We start from the raw sequence: 11,119 nt of genomic DNA, 5'->3' as shown, positions 1-11,119 counted from the left end.
TGCATTCAAAATCCTGCTGAACTAAAAGTACAGAAGTATTAAATATAGTGAAAGCATCAAAAACAGAAGTATTTGTTCTGCTGAAAAATGTGCCCATGTGAGTCACATATTATTATAATGTGACATTATTAGATTGTTGATACTGATGCATCAGTTTAACTGATGCTTCTGGTTGAGGTGGAGCTAGTTTTAATTACTTTACCTCAGCTGTATAGGTCGGGTAGTTAAGTCCAGTGTCCTGGGGAGGAAAGAAAAAAAAACATATCACAAGGGGCCCCAAATACCTGTTCCTTTTGTAAGAGGTCACAGGCCAAAAAGGTTTGGAATCACTGATTTAATCTTTTGACAACTCGTTGGAATTCAATTAATTTATTTTATTTCACTTAAAATTTCTGCAAAATTTTAATCTGCAAGTTACTGTGAAAAAAAGTAGTTGGGTAAAAGTTGTTATATCTTCTTTTGAAAACATTACAAGTACCTCAAAATTATATTTAGGCACAGTACTTGAATGAATGTACATAGTCATTTCACTTCTAAGAAATACATGAAACAACTCAATCTCAGCTGCAGAGTTGAGGCTGAGATTTTTCCATTTCTCATTTGTTCTCAGGGACTTTTTCTAAGCAGTGCCCCATTCAACACCGCACAGTTTTTTTTCTGATGTTCAAGGACATTAAGATGTGCTTAGAATATCAAGCAGTCCTTTTGGTTGTACCTCAAAAGGATAATTTGGTGATGGATTGCACCATGTTGAGCGATACACCTGCCATCCCGGGTCCACCCAGATTCATAGCAGCCAGAGCTCTGGGAGTAACTAACTACTGTATGTGCGGCTGAAATACCAGAGCTGGCAGAAATGTGAGGGCAACGTGGCAACAAAACAAGGGGATTTTGAAACTCAAGGGGCCCCTGCCTCCCTTTATAGCGCAGTGTGACGAGAAAGTTAATAGGTGTCGGAGTGCTGTTAATATTTAACAGTTCCCCATGCAATATGCATGAACAAAGGTAACAATGTGTATGGAAATGGTTCTAATTAACACAATTGCTTTCCTTTTACAAGCACTAACATGTTATATAGACACACACATACACACACACACACACACACACACACACAAAATAATCAGTCTGGCTGTCTAATCCTGACTCTTCAAACACTTCAAACACTTCAGAGCCACTTTTGTGATAGATAACAGAAACACAATCATTTACTACAACTGATTAGAAGACAAAGATAGGGCAATTGAAAAGTATGGAGACAAATTTGGGCCAAATGTTATTTAAATCTGAAAGACAGAATTGTAAATGAAAAGCTAAAGTTTTAAACTGAAAGTGAGAGTTGTTGACGATGTTTCTTTCTTCTGTCCATGCAGATTAGGAGCTGAGGTGTGCGATGGAAAGCCAGGACCTGCAGGTTCTTATATACACAGCTCTGTGTTGTCGTTACCTCCCAACAAAGCAGCCCAGCCCGAGGATCTGACCGCACCTCCCCTCCCTCTCCCCCTTCCCTCCCTCAATCCTGGGTGTCCCTCAATCCTGGGCCCACCATGGGAGGATGCTTCTCCAAACCCAAACCAGGTAACCAACATGTTCCCCCAGGGCAGGTTACTTTGGTTTGAGAGGAATAGTACACCAAACAAGTAAAACATGCAGCTACTGGGGGAAAAAATAGCATCTTACAGTCTGAAGAAGGCCAACTGCAATATGACAAAATACAATGTTAAATTATAAAGGTGTTGAAACACCTCCATGGTGGTTTGTTTGTGCTGTTGTTGTACAGGATTGCATTATATAGTAGGGTGTTCATGTTATTTTGTCCACCCCATTAGCTGCTTTCCTGCTTTGAGTATATCCAGTATTCTAAAGTGGTTGAAATGGTAATGTGGTCGAAATAAATCTCACAATATTGATAACAATATCTCCACTAATTGATATGGAATTATGAGCAAAATCTCTTACGAGAAAACATAATCAAAGTAATGAATAAAGAAAACACAGCTCCATAAGAGCAAACTCTTTGTGTTTACAGCATAAAAAAAAAAAATTAACTCATTTTGTTGGTCTTGTTCAAGATCATTCATTTGGAGAACAGATATTTGTCGAACAACAACATGATTATATAAAAAAATCACATTATTATTCTTCTAAAAGTCAACAAATTATAGCCCAGCTCAAACTTTCTGTGTTGTGTGCAGCTGGATGAAAAAGAAATGTAGATTTAAATTGAAATCTGATGGGTATTTAATGTGAAATATGGAGAAGGCTGAGAGTTCAGTGTAATTCTCTTATAAATATTTACCGCTGTCAATGTATTTACATGAATTTACATGAATTTACATGGCAGTCCATGTTGTAGCTGTAATAGACATATCAATTTTATTTAGTTTATAATTCCAATTGAAACACTTCATTGTTAATAGCCGTTAATACTTTGTACAATGTCAGAGAATCTAGCTGAAGACACATGTTTGAATATGTACTGTTTCCATGGTGAGAGCAGTTATTTCTTCTTTTTTTAAAAAGATATATTTAGGGACAGTTTGCTCAGAATGACTCATTGAAAGCTACCCACTGCCTCCAGATCCTGTTCCACATGTCACCTCATATTCAGCCTTTTCTGTTTGCACTACAGTGTTTAGTGTGGGAGGAATTGTAATGCTCTCTGTGGCATATTTGGTCAAGATGATTACATACTGAGACATAAATATAAAAATATGACACTGGTTGTGTGTATCAATATCAGTGTTAGCATGGCGTTGAGATTAGCTATCTCGCTTTACTGCAGTCTTGCAGGTGATGATAACACACTGTACTTACACTTTTAGGTGTATTGGGACACAAAACATCTGAGATCAAATCATCTGTTCAATGCATCACATGTAGGAGGAGTGAGACCAAAAAGAGACTAGTTATCTATATACATATGATTAAACAGAGGCTGCGGACTGTAATTTGTCAGTGTTTACTAATAACTAACATCGATAAAAAATTAACAGAGCAATGGAGCAATCATATTAAAATATCTTTCACTTTGAGGTGGCAATGAGCATTTGTTTAGTTAAATGACACCTCATCTTTGCAGTTTATTATGCTCCAAGTCAGTTATTCACGATTATTAGAATGGGAAACTATCTTTTGCCAATCTTATTAAATGTTTGTCAGAAAACTCAAAAGAAATAAAAACTTTATATAACACATCCTTCTAGCATTAAGTGAGGGTCAGATCACACAGAGTAATAGGAAGTCACAGAAGCCAAATGCATGAATTATGGTGTCTCTGCTTTATGATTATGATGACTTATACTTCAGTGGGATCAAAGATACAGCTTGACCAAGTCTAACCTTAGTTTTATAGTATATTTAAAGTCTCATAAGATTCAGATCTTAAACAAATGTTTAATATCGTCACCATTAAAGTATCAAAATAAAGCAGAAATCCGAATCAGTTGTAATAATTTTACTGTCTACAGGTAACTGAGGAGAGAGATTCATTGAATTAACTATTGAGCTAAAAAACATTTCTCCAAAGTCTACAACAAAAAAAGTCCTGTGTCCAGGGCTGATGTCACTCATAGCTCAAATCAATCAAAGCATTAGATGGTTCAAAAATACTATTGATATTTTTTAACTTTTCCAGGAAGAACAGAAAGTATCTTATTCTGAGACCTAAAATTAAAATCATAAATCCCACTAAATATACAGTGTGTATATTTATATAAAGTTACAGGACGTATGAGGTTGACAGGATGTATGAGGGAGGGAGAGCTTGTATAAATGGCCCATTGCCTCCTCATTTGCATCAAAATGTGAAGAAATGCATAAAGGTTACGGAAACTGTGAAATTATACATTAGGATGTAAACAACCTGTTCACATGAGCTAAATGCTTAATAAAATGTCCTCGTTAGACCTCTAAAGACTGAAAAGATCAAAAGCCTTACAGAACATATTTCGGTACCAGATGACTTCTTAGCACTGATCAGATGAAGCATCAGTTTGGTGATGTCCCTTTTAGCAGCAGACATTATAGCAGCAACTAGAGATTCTCTTCAGCTGTGGAAAGCTTTCTGTTTCTTTTCTCCTGCGATTGCACTCACTATTATGATTTTCCATTGATTTTAATTAAGACTCGCTCAGCAGGAGAAAATTCCAGCCAGATTACTGTGTAAGAACCGGATGATCAGCACATTTTTCCAGCCGAACAGATAAAGCCTGCTGCAGTGAAAACGGAGTTACACAACCGTTTCTTAATGTTCAGAAATGCAAACCAAACAGCAGCGCATCAGTTGTCAACAAAGAAAACTGAATATCTCACAATTAATTTACTCCACTCTGTAATTGTTGGTTTTCTTAAAGCGGCAAAATTACACAATTTACACAAAACAGTGCTGTTGTTTTTGTGTTGTATGCCAGTTTCCTTTGAGGCAATCTCATTTTATTAAAGCATTGTCTATATGTGTGGATTTTCCACACCATATCTCCGGTACATCTGGTTTCAATAGCAACAATTTTAAAGGATGTTGGGCAATGCTCTGCATAGCAGCATTGTGGGGCTTTGTTTATTTTATAGTAATTAATAAATTGGGATTAACATTGAATGTTGAATGATGCCTGTGGTAATAATTGCTAGAATATAATAAGAATAGTAATAACACAACAGAGGACAGGTATAGAGGAATAATAGTTCAATCCACTGGTGATAATCTGTGAATGTTAGTCACTTGAATAAGTGTCTATTTGAAAGTTTCATAGCAGAATTTTTACTGCAATCATTGTGACTGTGCTGCATGTGATGAGTCATGCATTTTCAGACATTTTCTAAGTGAGACGTGTTTGTGTTGTGCAGTTGAAGTTAAAGTGGAACTCTCTCTCCTGGAAAAAGAAAAAGAGGTGGACGGGCTGTCACCTAATGGCAAAGCGAGCCCCTTTGCTGACTGCAGACCTAACGGCGCCCTGGGACACGCCTCTGATGATGACTCCACCCCACTGCCCCTCTACCACAAACCACGGGACTACGTGGAGGCCTCCGTCTGTCACGTTAAAGACCTGGAAAACGGACAGTAAGAAAATGAAAATACAACCTTTTTTTTTCTCTAAACACCCAAACACACACATACTCATGCACACATGCATGTTGAGGTAAAGAAGCTGTTATGATGTTGCTCAAGAATCCATCAGGACATAAGTTTACATATTAAAGGGACCACATTTTTCCTTTATTGACTCATCATGGGTATCAGCGTATACTTAATGTCGGCTAATTATAAAGAAGACAATAAAGAACAGAAATAATGCTAAAACCTACTGTAACAGTAGCACAAATAGAGAAGAGTCATAAAGTAATTGAACTCCCTCTGTAATGTTAGTAACACAGCAACATCTATGAAAAGTGTGTTAACATTAGCTAATATTAGCCACCGTAAGCTTCTGGTCATACCAGACCAAATATATGTATCTGTATAGCAGCAAATTTAATTGTGTTTTATTGCTAATAAATTTAACTTTCAATTTGTAACTGGAAGATTGTGCCATTTCTCCATATTAACCATGTTTGGCATTCATCCAGAATACATGATGACTTTCATGATTGTCATGTCAATGTTCCTTTAATTAATTTGGCTCTGTGTAGCTTGGACAGATGATTGTGAAGTTGTAGCGCTGTATTTTCAGAGTCACATTGTTCTCCAAATGACCTTTGTGTGTTTATTTGGAAGGATTTAATTATTAAACGGTGAATGCACCTTTTTTGTTTTTGTGTGTTTGACAGGATGCGAGAGGTTGACCTGGGAAGTGGCAGAGCTTTGTTGATCAAAGAACACGGAGAGTTCTCCGCCATGGCCCATAAGTGTCCACACTATGGAGCACCTCTGGTCAAAGGTGAGTCTCATATGTTGAGGTGTGATTTTAACATTCGTTATGATACATAACATCATACATTTTACATTCTTGTTATTTTCTGTCCTTCCAGGGGTGTTGTCAAAAGGACACGTGCGCTGTCCGTGGCACGGTGCGTGTTTCAACATTGCAACAGGAGACCTGGAGGACTTTCCCGGGCTGGACAGCCTGCCTATCTTCCAGGTGACCTTCCCCGCTGGTGCCGCCTCTTAACACATTTCCTGCCTTATCATGTCTCTAAGCACCATCAAAAAGTGTACACATCGCTCATGTCTGTTTGCTCCAGGTCAGAGTTGAAAAGGACAAGGTGATCATTCGTGCAAACAAGCAGGTAACAAGAGAATGTGGAGAATGTGGAGAATTTATGCAGGAAAAGAAACGGACCATCTGATTGATCTGAGATCTTTTTAAAAACATTTTCAGGCTCTTCAGTCACAGAAAAGGTCAAAGCCCATGGCCAGATGCTCAGCAGTCATTAACTCCAGCACGGGCTTCAGCCATGTTCTCATCATTGGCTCAGGTCAGTCTGTTTTTGTCCCTCAAACAACAAGTATCCAGCTTTATTTGACTCTTATTAGCAGAGTCTTCAATCAGGGTCTCTGTTTCAATATCAACTTCCTCTTTTATGGTGAACGTATGCGAAGGTCCAGCAGGTCTGGTTTGTGCAGAGACACTGAGGCAAGAGGGCTTCACCGACCGCATCGTCATGTGCACCATGGACAGGCATCCTCCATACGACAGGCCTAAACTGAGTAAGGTTTGTACACAGACCCTGAACACATGAGCTGAGACAGAACTGAACTTTGCCAGGAAAGTTACGTAACAGTCTGCAGTGGTGATGAAACAGCTACACTTCACAGCAACGACGATTTAAAGAAAGTTTTGCAGAAGTAAACGTACATAACTGAAATAAAACATGATGTGACTTTCCTTTGCCAAGAAAAGCTTGAAAATGATAATCATTAATTGTCAGTTGTCCAGCTTTTGGAAAGATTGAGGAACCTTTGGAAAGATTCAGGGATTTCCGATTAATTTTATTTAATTATTTTATTGATGTATGTAGCACTAACTTGCTGACCTTTAGTCCTTAGACAGCACAGCAGATCAGCTGAAATTGCGCTCAATGGACTTCCTGCAGGATCATGACATTGAACTGCTCACAGAGAAAGAGGTGAGAGGTGGAGACCTCAGATCAATCAATTAATTCATTTGATCGAGATCTATCTTTGGTATTTTCCACAAAAATCCAACGTATAAACCTGTGTGAACCTGCCATGTTTGCTTTAGGCTGTGGCGATAGATGTGAAAACACGTTGTGTGACCTTTGAAGATGGCTTGAGGATGGAGTACAGGAAACTCTTTATTGCTACAGGAAGCAGGTAAGTGGATAAAAACTAAACTATTCTATTTGACATGACAAATAAGCAGCTGTGATTAGAAATCATAAACTGACACACGACTGCTTCCAAAGACCCAAACCAATGGTCTACAAAGGAAAGGACATCAGTAACGTGTTTCACCTCAGAACGCCAGAGGACGCTAACAGCATAGCACGGCTGGCCAACAACAAGAACGCTGTGATTGTGGGAACATCATATGTTGGTGAGAAAAAGACACATTTATAAACACATTCTTCTCAATTGTGCTCCACAGTGTAAGATTAACCTTCAAAAGCAACTCTCAAGTGATCACATGATTAATCACATGTATTAACAGACAATCAGAGGCAAGAGTATACCCAACATCTGCTCTATTGCTTTAATATAAATCCTTACCGTTCTCTCAGTCATGATGACAATGATGTAATATTCAGCATATAAATATATAGATTGGGATGAAATAAAAGGAAATTGTCTTAAATGCAAACAAAAGAAAACCAAACCGGAACCAAACTGGAACAACTATCTGGTACAATCGCTTAAAAAGTGTTTGCTCACCTCATTTAAAGGTACATTTTAAGTTATAGATAGTCATTTATTCTTAAGTTTGCACGAAGGAGTAAGAGTGGCAGATTTCTATTTTTAACTTTTATCAGTTTTATAAGTATGAGCCCTGCTGACTGTGAAAGCCAGAAGACACGATTCACATCATTTTCACTCTTAATCAGTGACCCCTCATGTATGAAAGCATGTTATGTTTTTCCACTCATCTATTCTGATTTTTTCCACTTTTTTTTTCTCTGTATCATTTTGCATTAATAACTACATATAGAAACTGTATGCTGTTTATTTGTTGTGTTATGCAGGTATGGAGGTGGCTGCAGCTCTAACTGACAAGGCCCACTCGGTGTCGGTCATCGGGATTGAGTCAGTCCCCTTTAAACAAGCTCTCGGGGAGAAAGTAGGGAAAGCCATAATGAAGGTAGGGACACAGTTATGATCCAGAATACTTGATCATTGTAACTTTCTCTGGTCGATACCCGCAGTAACCACAAAACCACGTTGTTACTGTGTCTGTGGTGTGCTTTGTGTTCTGCAGCTGTTCGAGGTAAACAGGGTGAAGTTCTACATGCTGAACGAGGTGTCAGAGATGATTGGCCATCATGGACAGGTATTCAGAAAGTGAGAGAAACAGCGTGACGTGATGCTCTCAGCACTACCCTCCCTTATTTAATCCATGAACACAATAATATTCACCAAAATGAAAAGTATTTGGTGTGTGTCAACTAGCCCCTGAAAACGGTGGTGCAAACAGCCTCGCAAATCATTATATAATTAAAAAGACAATTATTAAAAAATGTGTTTTTACACTTCAAGATTCTCTCCCTGTTACTACATAGTTCACTAGTCACTCAGTAGTTTTATCAACAGTGAGCAGTAAATAAGAAAGAACAGCTTTCACATTGGCAGAAAACTGTGTTCTGTATTGTTTGTATTATGTTTACTGCATGTAGGACCCCGACACTCAAAGTAAGAGACCGTCAGAAAAAAGATTTTGGGTTTATTAAGGAGTAAATGTATCATTATGCATCTTAAGTGCAGCAGTATGGCCTGGACATTTTTATTTTCCTGTTTACACAGCTGAAAGAGGTTGCACTGAAAAGTGGAAAAGTCCTGCGGGCAGACGTGTGTGTCATCGGAGCAGGTAATGTCGTAGATGATGTAAATGTACCTTTCATTATCTGCAGTTACATAAAATTAAAGCAGATGACGAAACTCCCTTTCAAAAATAGCTCCATATCTAACCCGTTTTCTCTGATATGTCGCAGGAAGTATTCCTGCAACGGGCTTCCTGAAACAGACCGGCATCCACATGGACTCCAGAGGCTTCATCACTGTCAACAAGGTATTTTGCAAAATACCTGAACCCAGAATGAAAGTGTTTCATTGTTGACTTACTGCTGTAAACTTTCTTCCAGATGATGCAGACAAGTGCTGATGGGGTTTTTGCTGGAGGAGATGTGGTGGTGTTTCCTTTCCCACCACGCAACAACAAGAAGGTGAACATCCCTCACTGGCAAATGGCTCATGTACACGGTGAGTGTGTCATCCTGACTGCATATCTAAAGTTGTTTTAATTTACTGTGACGATGAATTACGTTCTAAGAGACAAGCATGTAAATGTTCATTGCTTTTATACTTACACTGACAGGAAGGGTGGCAGCTCTCAGCATGATGGGCAGAGCTTCTGACATCAAAACGGTGCCTTACTTCTGGTCAGCCATGTTTGGGAAGACCATTCGCTATGCAGGTAGATGTCTCTCTTTACTTTCAAGAGTATTGTTATGAGGCACACAAAGATCAGAGGTTGAATAATAGCTGAATTTTGCTTTCATGTGTAGTTACCACACTGCCATCTAGCTGTAAAGGTTCAAATAAAAGCCTAACAGAGCCTGAATGGACTGTTTTTCTTTATGCTGTTGACAAATACAGTATGATCTTCTATTTGTGAAGGTTATGGTGATGGATTTGATGATGTCATTATACAAGGAGATCTGGATGAACTGAGATTTGTGGCGTTTTACACCAGGTACGATTTATTTTTCAAAACAAACCATAAATAAACAGAAAGTATGGATGAATATTTGTTTTTGTTATCTTCTCTCTGCATTAATGAGGTTTTATTTAATCTTTAATTGTGACTCCTTGTCTTGTTTCTCATTGTTTCCTCCTTTGGTTTATCTACAGGAGTGAAGAGGTGGTCGCTGTTGCCAGCATGAACTATGATCCCATTGTATCCCGAGTGGCAGAGGTCTTAGGATCCGGAAAGACGATTAAGAAACGAGATGTGGAGTAAGTCTCCCTCCAAGACTTAAATCTGGTGCCGGTTACAATAGCTGTTATGTGCTTTAGGTTTCTCAGGTTTTACTGGAAAGAAAAACAAGACAAATGTTGTCAATCTGAAACATTCTTAAATCTGAATCTGAAAAACAGGTGACTTTAATCACATGGAAAGTATTATAAGACTACGGCTTATTGAAATTACACATCAGAGTACTACAGAAAAAAAACACCAGTTGTTATTTTGCTTCATTATAAAATGACGCTTTATTTTACGTTACGTCATTTTGTAATGATTTCTGTGGACGTCTGGAAAAAACCATTGTTATTAAGTACTAATTAAAGGGAAAATAGTAGACAATAGTATAGACAAATTTCTGTAAATTTGTAAAAAAAAAAACTAATTTGCATTTTTTAAGAAGAATTTGGAAATTATGTGTAGAGCTTTTAATCAGTTATTCATTTCTAGAGGAATTGCTTGCAACACTTTACTCTAACCCACCTATGAGGTATTTATAAGCACAAATTAAACACTCAATACATTATTTATAACATACTATGATTTTGTCGAACACAGATATTAAAAACATTGTTTATTAATGTATTTGTCAGCAATTGTCAACCAATATATTAATAAACACTTTTTATACGATTAGCAAACTGGACATGTAACATAAAGTGTTACCACACTGAAGTTATTGAATCCTGTTACTGTACTTGCATTACTGCTTTGTTATTGCATACATTTCTGTCTGTTGTATTCCTCATGTCTCGTGTCTTTCATTTCTAATAATGCAAACTCATACTTTGAAGGATGTTAGCACGGCTTGGCAAGTACGGATAAATATGAGCTTTTTCTAATTGAAATTTCACTTATATTGACGATGTGTAGTAGAAAATGAACTTCATAAACACGTATGTGTGTGTGACTCACTGTGTTTTTGGGGTTTGCAGGACTGGAGACATTTCTTGGTTGATTGACAAAGGCTCTCAATGACTTCACAT

The 11,119-nt window shown here is 37.8% G+C and overlaps 1 protein-coding gene across 2 annotated transcripts; it reads left to right on the top strand.

Annotated features, from left to right (window-relative positions):
- Positions 1–1,547: 1,547 nt before the first annotated feature.
- LOC129101313 (apoptosis-inducing factor 3) lies at positions 1,548–11,111 on the top strand. 2 transcript variants are annotated; one of them, XM_054611075.1, is made up of 20 exons: positions 1,548–1,578; positions 4,846–5,059; positions 5,767–5,876; positions 5,968–6,077; positions 6,181–6,225; positions 6,318–6,414; positions 6,539–6,651; positions 6,979–7,065; positions 7,182–7,273; positions 7,366–7,496; positions 8,140–8,255; positions 8,373–8,444; positions 8,915–8,978; positions 9,103–9,179; positions 9,253–9,370; positions 9,486–9,584; positions 9,788–9,863; positions 10,022–10,126; positions 10,928–10,948; positions 11,069–11,111. In XM_054611075.1, the coding sequence occupies exons 1-20, from the start codon at positions 1,548–1,550 to the stop codon at positions 11,109–11,111; spliced, it is 1,821 nt and encodes a 606-aa protein (XP_054467050.1). The 2 variants fall into 2 exon arrangements, with proteins under 2 accessions (XP_054467050.1, XP_054467051.1); XM_054611076.1 differs by lacking the exon at positions 10,928–10,948.
- The last annotated feature ends 8 nt before the right edge of the window (positions 11,112–11,119 follow it).

The sequence above is a fragment of the Anoplopoma fimbria genome, chromosome 13 (genome assembly GCF_027596085.1).
Source record: "Anoplopoma fimbria isolate UVic2021 breed Golden Eagle Sablefish chromosome 13, Afim_UVic_2022, whole genome shotgun sequence".
In the NCBI taxonomy this organism is placed as follows: domain Eukaryota; kingdom Metazoa; phylum Chordata; class Actinopteri; order Perciformes; family Anoplopomatidae; genus Anoplopoma; species Anoplopoma fimbria.
Note: the sequence above shows the minus strand (reverse complement) of the source record. Positions and strands in the feature narration are given on the sequence as shown.

Excerpts from the sequence above, each read along its gene's own strand:
- LOC129101313 (XM_054611075.1), top strand. The coding sequence starts at position 1,548 with ATGGGAGGATGCTTCTCCAAACCCAAACCAG. Across the intron at positions 9,371-9,485 it reads GCAAATGGCTCATGTACACG|GAAGGGTGGCAGCTCTCAGC; the intron begins GTGAGTGTGTCA and ends TTACACTGACAG. Across the intron at positions 9,585-9,787 it reads GAAGACCATTCGCTATGCAG|GTTATGGTGATGGATTTGAT; the intron begins GTAGATGTCTCT and ends CTATTTGTGAAG.